The 21368-nt window shown below is 38.2% G+C and overlaps 1 protein-coding gene across 6 annotated transcripts in view; it reads right to left on the bottom strand.

Moving 5' to 3' along the window:
* The window catches only part of mapk10 (mitogen-activated protein kinase 10), a 236772-nt gene that overhangs the window by 146526 nt on the left and 68878 nt on the right, over positions 1-21368 (bottom strand). For 5 of the 6 annotated variants that reach the window (XM_063043509.1, XM_063043513.1, XM_063043514.1 and 2 more), the window contains one exon: positions 12116-12187. In XM_063043509.1, coding sequence (XP_062899579.1) covers positions 12116-12187 — 72 coding nt within the window. Of the gene's footprint in view, positions 1-12115; positions 12211-21368 lie in introns of those variants that run through there. The other variant, XM_063043510.1, reaches the window with a different exon arrangement.

Raw genomic sequence — 21368 nt, 5'->3', positions numbered from 1 at the left:
AAAGTTTCTGTCCATGCTGGAAATTACAGGCCAATTAACCTGAATTTAGTGGTTGGCAAGATATTAGTGTCTATTATTAAGGGGTACAGTACTTGAAGGTAGTCAATAAAATAGACCGGTCAGCTTGGTTTCCCTAAGGGGAAATTTTGCTTGACAATCTGTTGGAATTCTTTCAGGAAGTAACAGGCAGGATAGTCAAAGGAGAGTCAGTGGATGTTGTTTTAGATTTTCAAAAGATGTTACACTACTGATTAAATTTAAATGTTACTATATACGCTGATTATAATTTATAGCTTTATTATTATTTAGACTTCATGACATGTCAGTGCTATTAAACCTGATTCTGATTGTTGCGTCATTAAAGCATACTATAAGGAGAGGTTAGATAAACCTGGAGTGTTTTCTCTGAAACAGCAGAGACTGAGTGGGTGACATGAATGAAGCCTGTGTGAATGTCAGAGATTTTTCCCAAGGTAGAATATGGTAGGTGTCTGGAATGTGGTCCTGGGGAGGTAGTGGGAGCAGGTATGATAGCAACATTAAGCAGGCATTTAGACAGGCATATGAACAGGCAGAGAATGGAGGAATTTGACCAAATGCAAGCAGATACAATTAGTTTTAATTGCTATCATGGTCAGCACAAATTTCATGGACTGAAGGACCCATTCTTGTGCTGTACTATTTTATGCTGTATGTAAAGACCAGGAGTAAACAGTGTGCTCGTGGAGACAGGGAAGTAATTACAATAAACATGGCAGAAAAGTATTACATGAAAACATGCCAGATAAGTGTGCTGAAAGTAGCATCACGTCAGAGTAAAACTAGTGTGTGAATTTTAGTTCAGTTGTAATCAGACAAAGATAAAACATCCCCAAAGACTTAACCAAAAAATTCTTTTTTTATTTCACTGATAAATCTGTGCTGAAAGTGCACTTTTCCATGAACTTCCCTTTAAGAATGCTACACATAGCTTTCAAAATGTTCATATAAACTACTGGCTGATTCTATTTGCGTTTCATGTGATCATCAGTGAGTGATAGTTGAATAGTCAAGAAGACTACAACCACCGTTGAAAGTGGTGAGAAACAAAGGAAAGTAATATTTGTGTTGATAAGACAGTCAAGTAAAATCATTTTTACTGATTTTGAGTTAGTTGCACTTCATAGGAACTGATATTTAATGCACCTTAAATGATTCTTGAACTAACTATAAATATACAGCTCTACCAGACATTAATAAATGATAAACTCTTGAAATAGAATAATTATGAAATACAAAAAAAAACAATCCCTGGGTAAGGTCACACCATTCTCTCATACATTACCCTGCGATCAAAGCCACAGCATTTATTATATACTATATCCTGTCAGTTTGTAAACTTGTACTTAGACTCCTTCCCTTCTAATCTACCTACACATTGACAACTAAACTTATAAAATTCATATCAGCTGAAATTGTTGTATCATTGGAAACAGTAGTCAGAGAGACAACTGAGTTGCAGTCAGGAATGAAAGCGAACATGAACAAAATTACGTGTAAACAGAAACCTGCCTGGCTGAACAAATTGTGTTACCGTTGTAACAGGCTCAGGTGAAACTTGCAGAAAATGCAACAAAGTAGGACATACTAAGAGCATGTCGCACAGACAAAAATAAAGGGACTGCTCAGAGAAGAGAAAAAGATAAAAAATCAAACTGCAGTTTCAAAAAGAACATTAATCCACATGCTGTTGATGAAAATCTAATAATGACGGGAGTCACACAGGACTGAGTAGCCTTGAGATTTAAAGGTGATAATTAACAATAGACCAGCAATATGGCTTGCATCAAAAGTGAGTGGCAAATTCATTAAAATGGAATTTGATACTGACTTGGCTGTTTCAGTCATTCCACAAAATGAGTTTGAATGCCATTTCAAAGATGCTTAACTGAAGCCTGCAGATAATCCAGCTAAGAACTTGCACTCCAAAAAAGATAACTCCAGTGGGAATGACATTTGTAACAGTAAAATACAACAACCAACAAGCCACATTGGGCTTGCATGTGGTTAAAAACAGGAGGACCAGCACTGTGAAGATGTGATTGTCTGAGACAATTACAACTTGATTGGAGATCCATCCACTATTTGCATGCCACATCTCCTGCAACAGAGTCAACTGAAAGCAAATTAAGAAAGGCACTGGAAGATGCTACAGCAGTGGGAATGGTATGGAAAACTCAAATATATCAAGGGTAAAACAGTCTTAAATGAAAATGCCACACCCATGTTTCACAAAGCCTCTCTGGTTCCTTATACCATTTGCGATAAAGTAGCCAGTGAGCTGAATCGCATGGAGGCTGAAGGAATTCTTTCCAAGCTTGAGTGAAGCCCATGGTCAACACCAGTGGTCCAAGTAGTCAAGTAGCTGAGAATATCAGGATCTATGGTGAATCTATGGTCACCATCAACCCAGTTTTGAAAGATCAATATCCTTTGGCCAGGATAGATGATACCTTTGCAAACCTTTCTGGAGGAAAACACTTCAGCAAAGTGGACCTAGGTGAGGGCCTACCTACAGATGGCGATGGAAGAAAAGTCCAAAGCATTTCTCACCACAAAAACACTCAGAAAGGGCTTTATCACTATAAAAGGTTTATTTTTGGAGTAGCATCTGTACCTGCACTCTGGTGGAAAGCTATGAATCAGGTGCTGCAAGGCTGCCCAGGCACTCCGTGTTACCTGGATGACATCATTATTACTGGTGAGGATGACAAGGAACATCTTCAAAACCTCAAGACAGTGTTAAAAAGATTAGAAGATTATGGGCTCAGAGCACAACGTTCAAAGTGTGAATTCTTTAATCCAAGCATCACTTACTATGGTCACACCTTTGACAAACAACGTTAACACAAGTGTGCTGAGAAAATTCAAACAGTGCTGAATGTCCAAAGGCTAAAAGAGTGTCATAGTTGTGGTCCTTTTTAGGATTTGTTAATTATTCTAACAGCTTCCTGCCAAACCTGGCTACTGTGCTTCACCCCATGAAGTCATGACTAAAGATCAGGAAGAAATGGCAATGGACAAAGCAGAGTGAGGTGGCTTTCCAAAAGCAAAGGAAATGGTGACGTCCTTACTCATAATGACCCACATTGTCTGGTGGAGCTTGCCTGTGACTCCTCGCCTTATGGTATAGGTGCAGTCTTGTCACATTTTGAGTGATGAAAATGAATACCCCATAGCGTCTGCATCACATTTCCTTACTGCTGCACAGAAAAATTACGAACAGATTGACAGAGAGGCCTTGAGTCTGGTTTGGGGCCTAAAATGTTAAAATTTGTATGGGAGAGAGTTTACTAATCAACTACTAGTGTCCATTTTTAATCCACAGAAGAATGTTCCACTAACTGCAGCAGCATGAATGCAGAGATAAGCTCTGTTTCTTGGAGGACACAATTACAAGATCAAATTCAAGAGGACAACTAATCATGGAAATGTTGGATTGTTGTTTACCTTTGGGTAAGGAAATACATGAAAATTGTACAAGAGGGCACTCGTCTTGATGTGTTCTCCCTAATACAAATCTAAAGTCTCCCTATTACAGCAGAGATGATTCAAAGGGAAATCAGAAAAGACCCACACTGTCTCAGGTCTACATGGCCACCCAAAATGGCTGTAGTGTGCAGCAGAAACTCCAGATCTTCCAATTTCAGCAGCGCCAAAATGAACTTACCCTTAGAAGGGGTTGCTTATGTGAGGGGTTTGAAAGATGTTGTACTACCCAAGCTGAGAGCTAAAGTGTTGGAGGATCTACATGCTGTTCATCTAGGCCTGGTCAAAATGAAAGTGTTAGCTCTAAACTTTGTCCGGTGGCCTGGGATAGATCAGCAGATTGAGCAGCTGGCCGTGCACTTTTTGGGATGCAGAAAATGCCAGAGGCAGTTCTTCTCCATCCCAGATTATGGCCTGCATTGCCATTGTAGAGGATTCATGTGGATTTGCTGGACCATCCATGGGCACAAATTTCTTGGTAGTAGTGGATGCAGCTACAAAGTGGCCAGAAGCGTTCCCAACAGCCTCCACGACAGCCTTACACACTGTTGATGTGTTGAAAAGCCTCTCCTCAAGGACTAGTATTCCAAAACTCTTAGTTAGTGACAATAGACCACAGTTTGTTGCTAAACAGTTTCAGTCATTCCTGAAAATGAATGGAATAAGATATATTGCATCTGCACCATACCACCCAGCTACAATTGGCTTGACAGGAAGGTTTGTCCAGAGTCTGAAGAATGCACTGCGAGGAATGTCAACAGAACACACTGACACTAAAGCAGAAGCTCAACAATTTCCTCCTTGCATATTGCAATGCAGTACACTCCAGAAACAATTCACTAGCTATGCTGTTCCTGAGTTGTCCCTTGCACTCATGCATGGATCTCCTCAAACCCAATCTCAGAAGGAGTGTGCAGGTCAAACAGCTGAGATAAATTGAGGGCTCCAAACAGAGGTTCAATGTTTCACTCCTGGACAAGCATTGAGGGACTACAGAGGTGATCAAAAATGGATATTTGGAAATACTAAGAACAGAACTGGACCACTCTCCAACACAGTGGATATTGTGTCTGATGTCATCTGGAGATGACACATCAAGCAGTTGAGGAGAGCAGGGTCAACTGTCGGAGAAGCAAGGTGTGCAGAGCTGTCAGAACCACTTCCTGTAATCCCAGAGTCAACTCCTACAACCACCATGGAGGAGGTCCCAGAACCTGAGGTTGTTTCAAGGCCACAAGTTTCACCTGCCAAGCAGAGTGATCGCCCTTATCAGGAAAGACATTGTCCCACAACAGTAAGAAATCCTCCACAGCGAATGAATCTTTAGGCCTGAATGGGACAATTTAAAGTTTACTATGCTGTGGATGTCTATATAGTAGTTCTAGTTGTATATTATATAATAGTTGTATTATATAGTATACTGTACATATAAGAGCCTGGAATGGTGTCTTAACTAGAGAGCAACATTTTACATATGAGTTGGGATGCATTCTATATTGAGTTTGAGTTTATAGCTAGGAGACTTCCGGTAGCGCTCATGGAGTGAAGTCGCGTTCTTGACTCGCTCCATTACCTCTGAGTTTTTTCTCTCTATGGTCAGCTATACTTTAATTAACTATTAAGGCATCAATTTTTACAATACTTTGAATTAAACTGAATTCTCTGACAATTGGATGATACTGAGATCGGCTATGTCTAAGAACGGGAAAGACGGCAAGGATGGTAAACCTCCGGTTAAACCGAAAGCTACGGATCTCCCTCCGACTGAATCACCGGTGACTTTGAAAGCTATATCGGAGTTAATTCAGAGGGAAATTTCAACCTCTGTTAGGGAGATGATTCGTACAGAAATTATGGGCTCTGTTAAAGACCTGATTCATACGGAAATCTCAACTAAGTTCCAGAAAATTGCCGATTTAATTGATAAGATGCAAACATGTATTGCGGAACATCAGTCGGCTATATCTGGTCTTCAAAAATCCGCGCAACAAAGTGAGCTTAAGATGGGGAAAGTCGAAGAAATAATTAATGTAATGAAGAAGAAACTTGACTTTTTGACTTTTAAAAACTCTGACTTGGAATCTAGAATGCGACGGCAGAATTTACGAATGATTGGCGTCAGGGAAGCCGTGGAAGCTAACAACCCTATGAAATATTTCTCCCAACTTTTAAAAGATGCATTCCCTACTGTATTTCCTGACCAACCACCGCTACTGGATCGTGTTCACAGAATCCCATCATACTCGTCTAGGTCAGATAGACCTAGGCATGTTATCTTACGTTTTCATTACTTTCAAGACAAGGAGAGACTGTTTCGATTCGCTCGATCTAAAGGTTTCATTGATTTTTCGGATCTTAAGTTCCGATTCGTGGAAGATTTCAGTAAACCAATCTGGGACCAACGGGTCCGTTACAGATCCGTGATGTCGGAATTCTATAAGATGGATTTAAGACCAGCGCTGCTGTACCCTGCACGTCTAAGGATTCGCATGTTAGATGGAGCCCTTCGTTTTTTTGATTCTCCATCGGATGCCCAGAGTTATCTGGATCAACTTTCATCTTCAACATCTTAATTGCCTTTTTTTAATTTTCTCCGTTGATCGGAGGCTGTGAATTGGTTGGTTTTAACTTTTCTGTGCCCTATTTGGGCAGAAAAGTTTACTTTCGATTTCTTAATATGGCTGCTAAACTTTCTTTTTAACTGCGTCATTTCTTTCTTTTCCCAGGGGATTCTGGGTGGTTACTTCCCTTTTGTCATCTTACGTATTTCCTGTGCGGCCTTAAATTTTGTAGTTTTTTTTAAATTTTATTCTGTTTTGCTTTTTATAATCATTTTATGTTAATAATCCTATTTTTTTTGTTGCTGTGTCTATTCATGAGTTTGAGGTTTATTGTGGTTTTTTTTTAATATATACTTTCCGGCTTTTGTTCTGTTCTGTGTGTATTTTAATTGAGCTAACTTTTTTTTACTTATTTTTTTACTGTTTTACAATTAGCTGATCCTTTTCATATTTATACCTTTTTTTTAGGGAGCGTATACCGGAAGTCATGGGGGTAGTTTTAGCGCTTGCTTCTTTCTGGCGGGTCTGCTTTAGATTTCGCCTTGGGGTCCTGGGGTGGGGGGCGGTGGGAGGGGCTTCACGTTTTAGTTTGTTTCTCTTTGGGCTATATACATTATTGAAGTATTGGTTGCGTCCTTTTCCCCGGTATCTTTTGTATGTTCTGTTTCCTCTCCGGGTTTGTGGGTCGCGCCTATTGTCAATCCTCCTTGTTATGGGTTGACTTTAGGATTTATGGAGTCTATTATTAATTTTGTCTCCTGGAATACTAATGGTCTTAATCATCCTATTAAAAGGAAAAAAGTTTTTAAAGTGTTCCGGAGACTTAAAGCACAAATTTTATTTTTACAAGAGACCCATGTACGGAGGGGGGACAGACTACGTTTTTTCAAATTCTGGAAGGGACAACAATTTCATTCGAACTCCAATGCTAAGATTCGAGGCGTCTCTATTTTTATAGACTCCTCAGTTACTTTTATACAACAGGATATTATCTCTGATCCGAATGGTAGATTTTTATTGGTTAGTGGTTTATTATTTAATAAAAAAGTAGTTTTGGTTAATGTTTATGCTCCTAATATGGATTGTCCGGAATTTTATAAATCATTGTTTGATCAGTTTCCGAATTTGAACGAGTTTTCATTGATTTGGGGCGGAGATCTTAATACCTGTTTATCTCCAGCTTTGGACCGTTCGGCTCCTTTACGGACTTTACCTAATAAATCTGCAAATTTGATTAATTTTTTCCTTTCTGATTCTGGGTCGACGGACATTTGGCGTTTTCTGCATCCTCAGGAAAAAGATTTTTCCTTCTTTTCACATGTTCATCATTCCTATTCAAGAATTGATTATTTTTTCATTGATTCTCGTCTCATTCCTTCAGTGATTAAATGTGATTATGATTCTATAACCATTTCGGATCATGCTCCACTTAAGCTTTCTATTAAAATTATGGCCAATATACCAAACAATAGACAATGGCGTTTTAATTCGCTGTTGCTTCAGGACTCGGACTTTGTTAATTTTATGAATGAACAGATTGAGCTTTTTTTTTACAATTAACCATACAGAAGATATTTCGGTTAACACTCTTTGGGACACTTTTAAAGCCTATATTCGGGGTCAGATTATTTCGTATTCCGTTGCTTTGAGGAAGAAACAGAAGCAGGAGGAGATGGTAATTGTGGACAAGATTAAAGAAATTGATAAGAAATATGTTATGGCTCCTTCTGAGGAGCTATACAAACAAAGAACTGAACTTCAAATGGAACACAGTTTACTACTCTCGTCCTCGATTGTAAACCAATTAAAGAAAACAAGAAGTGATTTTTATGTTCACAGTGATAAAATTGGCAAGCTGCTGGCTAATAAATTGAAATCTAATTATGTTAAATCTCAAATCAATCAGATTTATAACCAAAATGATCGATTGATATTGGATCATGTGGGGATTAATCAAACCTTTTGTGATTTTTATTCTTCTTTATATCAATCAGAGTCTCCTCGAGATTCTAAATATATGAATGATTTTTTAGATAAGTTAGACTTCCCTCTGATTTCACAGGATATGTCTTCTTTATTAGATACTTCCATTACAATGGATGAGATTAAGAATGTTATTTTTTCTATGAATCTGGGGAAAGCTCCTGGCCCTGATGGGTTTACCGTTGAATTTTATAAATGTTTTGCTTCTTTATTGATTCCTTGGCTCTATAAGGTTTTTGAGGCTTCTTTGAAACTTGGTAAACTTCCGGAATCTTTTAATAGAGCATCAAGTTCTTTCATACTAAAGAAGGATAAAGACCCTGCTCAATGTGCATCTTATAGACCAATATCTTTATTAAATGTTGATTCTAAAGTTTTTTCTAAGTTATTAGCAAATAGACTAGAAAAAGTACTTCCTTCTATTATTTCGGAAGACCAAACGGGTTTTATTAAAGGTCGTTACTCTTTTTATAATATTCGTACATTGTTAAATATCGTTTATACTCCCTCACAAAATGTTCCTGAGTGTGTTATTTCTTTAGATGCCGAGAAAGCTTTTGATAGAGTAGAATGGCCTTATTTATTTAAGGTGCTTGAAATGTTTAATTTTAGCTTGAAATTTATATCCTGGATTAAACTGTTATATCACTCCCCTGTAGCCTCGGTTCGTACTAACTCCTTAAACTCACCTTTTTTCCTCTCTTTCGTGGTACTCGACAAGGCTGTCCTCTTAGTCCCCTATTATTTGATATTGCATTAGAACCTCTTGCAATTGCTATTCGAGAATCTTCAAATATTACTGGGATAACTCGGGGATTAAAGTCCCATAAATTATCACTCTATGCTGATGATTTACTTTTATATATTTCTAATCCTGAGAGATCCATTCCTGCTGTTTTAGAGTTATTAGCACAATTTGGTCTTTTCTCAGGTTATAAATTAAATCTTAGTAAGAGTGAACTTTTTCCGATTAATAAACATCTTCCCTTATATTATAAATTTCCATTTAAATTGATTAATAATTACTTTTCATATCTTGGGATTAAAATTACTTGTAAACATAAAGATTTATTTAAGACTAACTTTTTACCATTAATAGACCATATTACTCAACTTTCATCTAAATGGTTTCCCTTATATTTAACTTTGATTGGTCGTATTAATGCAGTTAAGATGTTTTTTTTGCCAAAATTTTTATATGTGTTTCAGGCATTACCAATTTTCGTTCCTAAATCTTTTTTTGATAAAGTTGACTCTAAAATTTCTTCATTTATTTGGCAGAATAAGAATCCGAGACTGGGTAAAATACATTTACAGAAAGCTAAGAGAGATGGAGGTTTAGCATTACCTAACTTTAGATTTTATTATTGGGCTATTAATATTCGACATATGAAATTTTGGTTACTTGACCGGGACATACTATCTATTCCTAAATGGGTAGCATTGGAATTACAATCTGTTCAGGGTTATACACTTGGTTCTATTTTAGGTTCCTCTCTTCCTTTTGATTCGAAACGTCTTAAGCAGGTCTCTAACCCGATAGTTAAATATGCTTTGCGCATTTGGTTTCAATTCAGAAAATTTTTTGATCTTAATCAATTCGGGTTAGCGATTCCTATTTTAGGTAACATATTTTTTCCTCCCTCTTTTACGGATCGCGCTTTTCAAACTTGGAAGACTAAGGGTATTTTACGGTTTTTGGATTTATTTTTAGATGGTTCCCTTATGTCTTTTGAACAATTATCTAATAAATATAACTTATCAAGAATACATTTTTTTAGATATTTACAAGTTAGAAATTTCCTAAGTACTATACTTTCTTCCTTTCCAATGCTTCCTCCTATATATATTTTAGATTCGATAATTAACCTTAATCCATGTCAGAAAGGTGCATCGGCTATGATTTATAATATTATTATGAAACTTAGGAAAGCTCCATTTGATAAGATTAGGGTAGATTGGGAACAGGAATTGGGGCTTACCATTTCTGTGGATGATTGGGGGCAGATTTTACAATTAGTTAATACTTCCTCTATTTGTGCTAAACATTCCCTAATTCAATTTAAAGTGGTTCATAGAGCACATATGTCCAAAGATAAGTTAGCGCGTTTTTACTCGCATATTAATCCTTTCTGTGATAGATGTTCGGGGCAGATAGCCTCTTTAACTCATATGTTTTGGTCTTGCCCTACTTTGGAAACTTTTTGGAGAGATATTTTCAATATTATTTCTAAGGTATTAAATATAGATATCTCTCCTCACCCTATTACTGCTATCTTTGGACTACCTAAAATTTCTAGTAATCTTTCCCCTTCAGCCCGTAGAATGATTGCATTTCTTACTTTAATGGGGAAAAGATGTATTTTACAACATTGGAAAGAGCTTAATGCTCCAACTACCTTTTTTTGGTTTTCTCAGACGATTTTATGTTTGAATCTGGAGAAAATTAGAAGTAACCTTTATGATTCTTCATTTAAATTTGAACAGATTTGGGGACCTTTTATTCGATATTTTCATTTAATGTAATATTTACCCTTCTTGTTTTTTCTTCACTGTTTTAATGGAGGTCGGGATTGAGGACGTGATTTTAAGTTTAACTCTGTTTGGTTTCAAGTTAGCCCATTGCTTTGCTTTGCTTTTAGTTAGTTGCACGGTGGGTTTTTTTTTTGGGGTTTTTTTTTCTTTTTTTTCCATTGATATATATAAAATCTAGTATACTATTATGTTATCTTGGTTTCTTATGCTTAAATTACATTGTTTGTAGTATTTTCTTTTTGGTATTGTTATCTTTTGGAATTTTATTATACTTTAACATTGTATTAATGTTTATATGGCTTACCTTTTTTGTATACTTACTCAATAAAAAGATTTAAAAAGAAAAGAAAGAGTTTATAGCTAAGCAGGGAGGAGTGTAGTGTATTTAATATTTGACTAATATTGGAAATATATCATTTAATTAAGCATTTGTTGTTTGTTTACATAATTCATTACGGGTTACATGTAAGTAGTACATGAATGGCAAACATCATTACACCAACATGTCATATGTGAACGCAGAACTAAAGAAAAACTAAGAACACAAGTATCCCAGGCTCCAGTGTTTTTCTTTCAATTAGTTTCTGGAGTTACAAAACATAACAGTTCGGCCTCTAGCACCCTTTCCAGCAGCGAGCTCCAGATCCCCACCATTCTGAAATGACTTTTTTCCCAGTGAAACCAAGTTCTCAAAGTTATTGACCTCTCAGTTGAGGGAAATGGGTCTTTTCTGTTTACTCTAACTGATTAAATTGATGCATACATAATTTTGTGCACTTCAATTAAACCATTCCTTACTTTTCTCTGTGATAACGCCAGAAAAAATGTTTTTCCTCAAAACTGCAATTCTCTAGCTCTGACTATTCTCATATATCTCAACTATCACATCATTCCAATGGCATGATGGTCAGAACAGCAGAACCGTACACAGGATCTAACACTTCACACTACTCGAGCTAGTATTCCATTTGCTTCTTAAGCACTTCTCTTACCAGTCCTGCTATCTTCAGGAATCTTACAAGATCCAAGATTCCTCACTTCCTCTACACTATCCATATTCCTTCTGCTCTTCACTCTTTTTACTTTCCAGGTTCCCTAAGGCCAGAGGAGTTTGGTTAATTAAAAATATGATGACAATAAAGTGGAGGTATGCAGGCATGTCAGAAACTTTTATTGAGAAATTGTCTGAGGAGTGATTGGCTGCTTGCCCCATGCCTTACCTCATTAACATAGATATTCATGGTCAAGACAAAATATTCTATAATTTCTATCTAACAAATCTATCATAACCTCTACATTGCTGTTAGAGGCCTACCATGAAGCCAACATCAAGTTAGGAACACAGCCCTTTAATATATTTTGATCACTACAAGTACTCCATATTATGTTCTTATAACTGATGATACGACAGAAATAACACAAGTATGTCTTTTATATGAAAGACACAAATGAAATGGAAAAATGATTCAACAAATACTGTACCTTGTTTACCTGTAAGGAACACACACCTGACAAAACGCAATCTTCACATCTAGAATAGGTTCACTGCAGTAGTACAAGAAATGTCGGCTCATAAATACCTGCAAAGAAAATGAAAATGTAGTCCGTAAGTCACTTCATGATGAATTTAACCTAACCGAATTAAACAAGCTAACTTAAGGTTGGAGTGGCCTGATAAATTAAATATTAGCTTACACCATCTTGACATTTGCAATATTTTTACAGGGGCTGTAAATTATTTCTCATTCCCAATTCTTTTCAATCATTAAAATTGCAGTCTGTTCTATTTAAGTCAAAGCCCAGCAAGGGAATAGTGTCCTGAATTAGAAAGTTATTGGAAAACCCAGAACAGTTTCAATTTGCACTGACTACATCCATTCTGCAAACTTGCATCTGCATCATACAATTTATTTTGCTCAGCTATCAATTTTGGATAAGCTTTCCAATTTAATGGAAACCAGCCAGCAATTTCTGTTTATTAAGCCCAATTTAGAAAGAAGATACTTCATCACTTTGAAATATTTGGAAGACAAGACATATAAATCTGGAGACTGTAGGATATGTCCAATGAAAAATCATTAACTTGAAATATTCACTACGATCTTCTCTCTCTCTCTCTAATTGTTGTCTGAGCTACTGAGCAGCTAAAGCAATTTTGCTTTAATGTCAGAATAACCAGCAAGTACATTTTTTCTTTTGCAATTACTTTTTAAATAAAAAACTTGGAGTTTAAATTTACTGCACCTTAATTACTAATCTGCAGAGTGAAGTTGCACCATAAATTCTAGACTACAAAGGTATAGAAATAATTAAATAATTATTTCTGACTGCTGTGAATTTTTCTTTGTTTTTTTTTTGGAGTGTTTGATTCAGGAATTTATCTTCAAGGATTGTGTTCAGACTACTCAGCAAACAAATATTTTGGTATTATGACCATTTGGGGCCAGGGAACTTAAAGTCATTGAACAGATCAAGAACGTGTGAAGTGTCATGGATGTAGGCAGGAAGGGATTGATCTAGGGGGGCTAAAAGAGAGTCGAGGTATGCAGACACAAATTCAGTGTGACAGAAACAAGAAGGCAGAAACAATGAGCCTAGCTGGACAGCCAGGTTTATGGATCTTGGACAGGAGGCAGAAATGAGAGGTGCAGGATAAGGGAACTATGAGATTGGTGGCAATGGATGAGAGATCCCCAGAGTTAATAAGGTCAGTGATGGTGCAGGAGACAATGCCCTGGTGCTCTTTAGTGGGGTCCTGTTGGAGGGGTAAGTAAGAAGAGGTATCTGAGAGATGCTGCTTGGCCTCTGCAAGGTAGAGGTCAGTCCGCCAGACTACTGCACCACCCCACTTATCTGCAGGTTTGATAGCAAGGTTGGGAATAGTGCAGAGAAAATGGAGAGAAATGCGTTAGGAGGGAGTGAAATTAAGAGTTGGAGAGAGGAGTGTAAAAGTCGAGACGGATGATGCCTCGCCAGAAGCTAGCAATAAAAAGATCCAGAGCAGTGTCCAGGAAGAGGGGGAGAGTTGAAGACTGGAGGAATTCCTCTTATCCTCACCGTCTACCCCACTGGCCTCCATGTCCAGCACATAATTCTCCATAACTTCCACCCTCTCCAATGGGATTTCTCCACCAAGCACATCCTTCCCTCACCCACACCACTTACTGCTTTCCACAGCAATCGCACCCTACGCGACTACCTTGTCCACTTGTTCCTTCCCAATGATCCCTCCTGGTACTTATCCTTGTAAGCAGAACAAGTGCCATACCTGTCCCTACACCTCCTCCCTCAGTACCATTTAGGGCCCAAAACAGTCCTTCCAGGTGAGGCAACACTTCACCTGTGAATCTGTTGGAATTATCTATTGTATCCGGTGCTCCCAGTGTGGCCTCCTGTATATTGGTGAGAGACCCTAGGTAGATTAGGGCAGCGGTCCCCAGGTACCGGGCCTCAAAGCATGTGCTACCGGGCCATGAGGAAACGATATCAGTCAGCTGCACCTTTCCTCATTCCCTGTCATGCACTGTTGAACTTGAACATAGGGTTGCCAACTGTCCCGTTTTTGCCGGGACATCCTGTATATTGGGCTAAATTGGTTTGTCCCATACGGGACCGCCCTTGTCCCGTATTTCCCCCGTTCAGGTACAGCGTTCCTATGAAACCTTTCGTGCCGAAAAGGCGTAAAGCACAGAAGCAATTACCATTAATTTATATGGCAAACATTTTTGAGCGTTCTCAGACCCAAAAAATAACCTAACAGATCATACCAAATAACACATAAAACCGAAAATAAATAACACTAACATATAGTAAAGGCAGGAATGATATGATAAATACACAGCCTATATAAAGTAGAAATAATGTATGTACAGTATAGTCAGGAAGATGAAGGCAAAGCTGATTTGTGGGAAAAATATCGGCACGTACGCGCATGTGCACACAGGCGCCCGCGCAAGGCTTCATGGTCATGGTAGTCTTTCCTGGGGTAAAGTGTCCCGGGATTTGACCGCTACTTTTGTCCCCTATTTGGGAGTGAAAAAGTTGGCAACCCTAACTATAAAAGACATGTTGAGTTGAGTTTAACCTTACTTGAACACCCCCCCTCCCACCCCCAGTCGGCCGGTCCGCCATGCAAAAAAGGTTGGTGACCCCTGGATTAGGGGACCACTTCGCCAAGCAGTTTCACAAAAAGTGGGATCTCTCGGTGGGCACCCATTTCAATTCTACTTCCTGTTCCCATTCCAACATGTCAATCCACGGCCTCCCCTACTGTCGCCATGAGTTGGAAGAGCAACATCTCATATTTATTCTGGGTACCTTCCAACCTGAAGGCATGAACATCGATTTCTCAAACTCCCGGTAATTGTTCCCCCGCCCCTTCACAATTCCCCATTCCTGTTTCCTTCTCTCCTTACCTGCCCATCACCTCCCTCTGGTGCTCATCCCCCTTCCCTATCTTCCATGGTCTTCTGTCCTCCTCTTTCAGATTCCCCCTTCTCCAGCCCTTCATCTCTGCCACCAATTAACTTTCCAGCTCTTTACTTCACACGCTCCCAATTTCACCTATCACCTACCACCTTGTACTTATTCCTCCCCTCCCCACATCTTCTTACACTGACTTCTCTTCCTTTTCAGTCGTGGCCTGAAACGTCTACTCCTCTCCGTAGAAGCTGCCAGGCCTGTTGAGTTCCTCCAGCATTTTGTGTGTGTTGCCTTGGATTTCCAGCATCTGCAGATTTTCTCATGTTTGTGTGTAGTTTTTCACTGATCCTGTTATATTTCCCTGTTCTACTGTGAATGCCTGCAAGATAATGAATCTCAAGGTAGTATATGGAGACATATATATACTTTGATCATAAATTTACTTGAAATTGCATCTTTTGATAAGAGGAGTAGGTTCTCAGTTGACAGAAACTCTTAATGTTAAACAGGCCACTCAACATCTTTTTCATTGTACCACTTAAAGGTGTAGTTTATATGCTAGGGACTCAGAACGAATAGGTAGTAAATGTATTTATAAAGCATCATCACCACCTGTAGTTTCATAAGTAAAGTCAGGTAGATCAAAAGTTGTTGTCATCAAATATGTGATTAGAACATAGAGGTAGAACCTTCAGGAGATTTGACCCTGTCTTTAGAGAAGAAGCTGGCTATGTCCTTTCAGTTTTCATATATTAAATCATGTAGGGAAATATAGATAGTATTTCTTAGATAACATTCACACCTTCTAAATGCATGAGCTCCCATTTGGTTTGAAATACATGAATCAATTCATCACAGCGCTCTGACAGAAGTTGTATGCTCTATGCAGTGAATTCCAGTGAAGAGCAATGTTCTCTACTGCCGTCCCTTATCGAGAAATTTAACAGAAAGGTATCCAGAACAATCACAATTTTAGGGTTGACACGGGGGAGAATCAGGTGATGTCAATCAATCTAAGTATCTAGCATAGACCCAAAAATGGTGATGGACAGCCTTGCAAAGTTCTAATCATCAAAAGCAAAAATAAAATACATAAGCATTGGAGTTAAAACACCCATTGGCATGCCATCTTGACACTGATTTTCCTTTCACTATGCATAATGTTCACCTATTCCAAGAGACAAGAAATCTGATCTGGTATCCATATCACCAGTTTTCCACTCAGTGTGTGCATTTAATAGTACTGGATAGACAGAAGATACTAAATACCAGTCAGTAAATTGGAGAAGCAACTCAATCAAATAATCCTGCAAGCCTTTCAGTCAAAATACAATTTACACTAATAGAACTAGATTGATATTTTTTAAAACCATTTGATATCAAATTCCTCAGATTGACAAGGATATATGAATTAGTAACTGCAGTGGAAATCTAGTATCTATCACCATTACAGCTGATAGCCTGACTGATCTGGCACAGAGACAACATTTCCTATTAGCCTTGCCTTCAAAGAAATCCATATTACCTCAAAAGTTCTTGCCCAAGAGACCAGGCATAGCTCTCTTCACAGGACCTCTTGAACTGAAATTAGCAAGTTTACTGTTATTGAATGGAGTAAGACCCAACTGGCCTATAATTTAAGATAATTTTTAAATACTTCCCAATAATTTTGGAATATTTAATTTCAGGCAAATGTGAGGTATTGGACTTTGGGAGGACCAACTAGGATAGGTCTTGCACAATGAATGGTAGGGCACTGAGGAGTGCAGTATAACAAAGGAACCTGGGGATACAGGTGCACGTCATTGAAAGTGGCATCACAGCTAGAGAGAGTCGTAAAGAAAGCTTTTGGTGCACTGGCTTCAGAGATCAAAGTATTGTACAGGAGACTGGATGTTATCTTGAAGTTGTACAAGATATTGGTGAGGCCTAATTTGGAATATTGAGTGAAGTTTTGGTCACCTACAAACAGGAAAGATGTTAATAAGGTTGAAAGAATACGAGAAAATTTACAAGAGTGTTGTCAGGACTGGAGGACCTGAGTTATCAAGAAAGATTGAATAGGTTAGAACTTTACTCCCTAGAACGTAGAAGACGGAGGGGAGATTTGATAGAGGTATACAAAATTATGAGGGGTATAGATAGGGTAAATGCAAGCAGGATTTTTCCCGAGGTTGGGTGACACTAGAACTAGAGGTCATGGGTTTAAGAGTGAAAGGTGAAATATTTAAGGGGAACATGAGGGGAAACTTCTTCACTCTGAGGGCAGAAACAGTGTGGAATGAACTACCAGCGCAAGTGATGGATGCGATTTCAATTTCCACGTTTCAAGATAAGCTTGGATAGGTACATAGATGTGACAGGTATGGAGGATTATGGTCTGGGTGCAGGTAGATGGGACTAGGCAGCTTAAATGGTTTGGCACGGACTAGATGGGCCAAAGGGCCTGTTTCTGTGCTGTAGTTTTCTTTGACTCTATGATTTTAATTTCAGAGAATTTGGTCAAGTACGAAATAAATCACATTTCCTAATCAGCATTATAGTTTTGGCTTTCACATCTTTTTTCAAAAAACTCTCTTGAAAATGATTCCAGTGATTTTTCTAGCTGAATAGTCTATTATTCTCCAGACATGATGTATCTTTTCCACTCTTAGCTTCTGACGTTATGTCCACCTGATCTGTCTCCCAGGTTGAATGCTAATGTAATTATTTGATACTTCTGCCATTTCACAACTCACAGGAGTTATCCTGAACAATCCTTACTGGCTCTGTTCCCAACTTAAATTGATTATTTTAATTAATGTATTTTTAAGAATTTTATGGTTTTGCTTGATGATCTGTGATAACATAATTTTGATGTTCCTCTGTGGTCCAAATTGTTTAATGAATTATCTCCTAATTGCTTTGTGTATCCCTTGTCACACTTTCTTTTATTGGTCTTAATTTTTATCAAAATATATCTGTTCCCTGTTCTGTTGAAAACTTCCCCATCACTGTTTGTCAAAATCGTTGCCCATTTTGTCTTCCTAACTTAGATCCTCAGATCTAGCTTTTCTCCAATCCACGCCTCTGGTCTTCTTCATCCTTCTCAATTTGTGCCGTGCAGTGTTTTATATCTTCATCCTCTTTGCCTAGATGTTTCAAAACTCTTATGTACTACTGCTCATTCACCACTCCTGGAGCCTGGAGCAAAGATGCCCCACGTGAGGGATTCCCAACTTTTTTTATGCCATGGGTCCCTACCATTAACTGAGGGGTCCATGAAACCCAGGTTGGGAACCCCTATCCTATGTGGATTGTAGGAATTCCATTTCCTTGGCCAGTTTATCCATCACTTTTGTTTAATTAGACTCAATGAGCCTTCTTTGCTTATTACCCATTTCCCCATTGTAGGCCTTATTCCATCCTCTACTTCCCTTTCTACTGTTGGAGAGGGCCTGTAGATTACTTCTATCATTCATTCATTTGTGCTGAAGTTCCAGAGCAGGTAAAGGAGGGAATGGAATATTATTCACACAATGGATATCACATTGCATTGAAATTCAGTTGTGCAAAAAGGTTGTTCACATTGTCAGGTCTGAGAATGTGAGACTTGCACACAGAGGTCCAGCTGCAGTGGGGGGGCAATTGGAGCATGATTGCTGATTAAGAATCAGGGGGGTAATACAGGTGGAAATCAGACCCCAGCTTTTGGATCAGTAGAAAAATTAGGATGGAAATTGGATTCCAACTATGGATGGGAACATGATTCAGATTGGGCAGGGAATCAGAGTGGGATTGGAACCCAGTAGTTACGGATTAGGAAGGCCAGCCAGCAATGTTGGGAGAGGGGGGCTAGGAGTGGGTGTTAGACAGAGAAGACATTACAGAGCAAAATCAGGAAAAGGAGATTACATTTGAGGCTGGAAGATGAGAACTGGAGGGTGGCATCAAAATGTGTGGAGAAGGAGTCAGAGGCAATGTGAAGGGCCATCACAAGTTTAGGGAATGAGGTTGTAGGGTAGTTTAGAGATGGGCCTGGACTGAATATTTAGATAGCTTGCTTATGTACCAACAGGTTTCCCTGGTCTGTTCTGTGATATTGAGATCAGATTGTGTTGGAAGTGTCTGGTGACTGGTGCCTTTGCACAAGTTCCCTGCAGTGCTCCATCTTAAGACATGAATGTAGAATAATTTTACCCACCTGGCCCTAACACAGAAAACACTGGGTAACATTTGTAAGGGTGAATCAGGACAGGAAGTGTCCACCTGCATCACATGATTATGATATTCAACTCAGAAATGGATACAACCACACTTCATTCTCAGCTATATCAAATTTTAATCACGTAGGGCTGAAAAAACTATCTAATTTCCAAGCAATTATCTTTTTTTTCCAATTCTATTTCTGTCTTATTGATGCCAAATTATATTCTCTAGACTTTACCGTGCTAACTATAGCAACTCTGCGATAATTAATTGCCAGTCCTTATTTTTATGTAGCCACGCCTCAGTAATCTGCACCAGCTGTGCTTCCTTTTAAGATAGTATTGCTTATCTGCTTGATATTGACACTGTGCATATTGCTATACTTTTTAATTTCAGTTCCTTTTAAATTACAACCATATTTCTCTAGCCTTATAACTTTATTCCCTGACCAATTCTAATTTTTCTCATTTTAGTTTTCCATAGACTCTTTCTTATTCCATTCATTTTTTGGTTTATAATTGCCTACCTCATCTTGCTAGTTTAAAGTAATTGACACCTCCCTTTCCACAAAATACTGGGACTAATCCAATTCAAATTGGCTCCTTCCTTACCCCTGAAGAGAAACCCACCTTTCTTACATCTTCCTTTATTTATGTGTAATTCTGATCCACCTATCTCTATGTCAATTGCTTTTGGCTGCCAAGATCCTGTTTTTAGTTTGTCATCTGACACATCACCAGGGCCTCATTCCTGTTATATTTACTGTGTCTGCTTTAATAATAAAATTCTCCATTGTCAGTCCCTTTACAGTCTCCTTTCTTTGGCACAGGAGTTTACCTTGTGGCTGCAGAGAATGCCATCTCACCCTGCAGTGGTACAGCCTGTATCATTACCATGCTCCTGGTCTTCTCTCCACCTTCTTGGCTGGTTTTAAAGCTGTTAGTTTGGGCTGCATTCTTTTGCTCTGTTCTCAAAGCCGGTGTTCATATGTTAATTACTTGAGAGGGCCACTGTCTGCACATGCTGACTATCAACCTGTCCTAAGTCCGTCTATCCAATTACCCTGCATTCATTCTTTCCCCTTCCCGAAGCAGTGCTTTCTTTTTGGTTTGAATAAAGCCCACCAAGTTTTTCAACCCCTCCCCTATGTTTCAGAGCATCTCTAAGTTGCTCTAAAGTTCAATGACAAAATAAGACAGAAATCTTCAAACAGAAGACTGAACCTGTTTGCTTTTATCACATGATCTGAAACACAACAAACAGACCATGTCAATTGTGAACACAGCCTCCACCACTTCAACCAGTGCTGCACAATGCTGCATTTATGATATAAAGAGCTTGCAGGTTGTACATGGTTCATTTAATTTGCAGGGATTATTGAGATAAAATAAACTGATATCAATTTTAAATCTAATTCACAATTGTTTAAATAATATTTCATTATTTACTATCAGAAATAACACTGACTTTTTTTTGACCTGCAACAACATAACACAAAATTAAAATATAGAATTTTCAATTATTTCTCTTCAAAAGTAGAATGGTTAAGAAAGATTGATTGACTGCAGTTTGTAAATGTTTTTTATACAATAAATTGATGCAAAAATATTTTGCAATAGTTCATGGAAACCTTTGCCTATGGAATTATATTAACTATATCATTGTTCAGAAATGTTTTTGTAACCATTAAACTGAAGTGATACTTCTTTCAAAGTTCAAAGTTATTATCAAAGTATATGTATGTTATTATATACAACCCTACGACTCATTTCTTGTGGGCATACTCAGTAAATCCAAGAACCATAATGAATCAATGAAAGACAGAACACAACAGAGTGGACAAACAACCAATGTGCAAAAGACAACAAACTGTGCAAACAGGAAAGAGAGAAAAAGAATAATAAATAAGCAATAAAACTGAGAACATGAGATGAAGAGTCCATGAAAATGAGTCCATTGGTTGTGGGACCAGTTCAGTGATGGGGCAAGTGAAGTTGAATGAAGATGTCTGCATTGGTTTACAAGCCTGATAGTTGAGGGCTAATCACGTTTCCTGAGCCTGGTAGTGCGAGTCCTAAGGCTCTTGTACCTTCTTCCTGATGACAGCAGTAATAAAAGCGTATGACCTAGGAAGTGGGGGTTCTTGATGAT

The sequence above is a fragment of the Mobula hypostoma genome, chromosome 3, assembly GCF_963921235.1.
Source record: "Mobula hypostoma chromosome 3, sMobHyp1.1, whole genome shotgun sequence".
In the NCBI taxonomy this organism is placed as follows: Eukaryota; Metazoa; Chordata; class Chondrichthyes; order Myliobatiformes; family Myliobatidae; genus Mobula; species Mobula hypostoma.
Note: the sequence above shows the minus strand (reverse complement) of the source record. Positions and strands in the feature narration are given on the sequence as shown.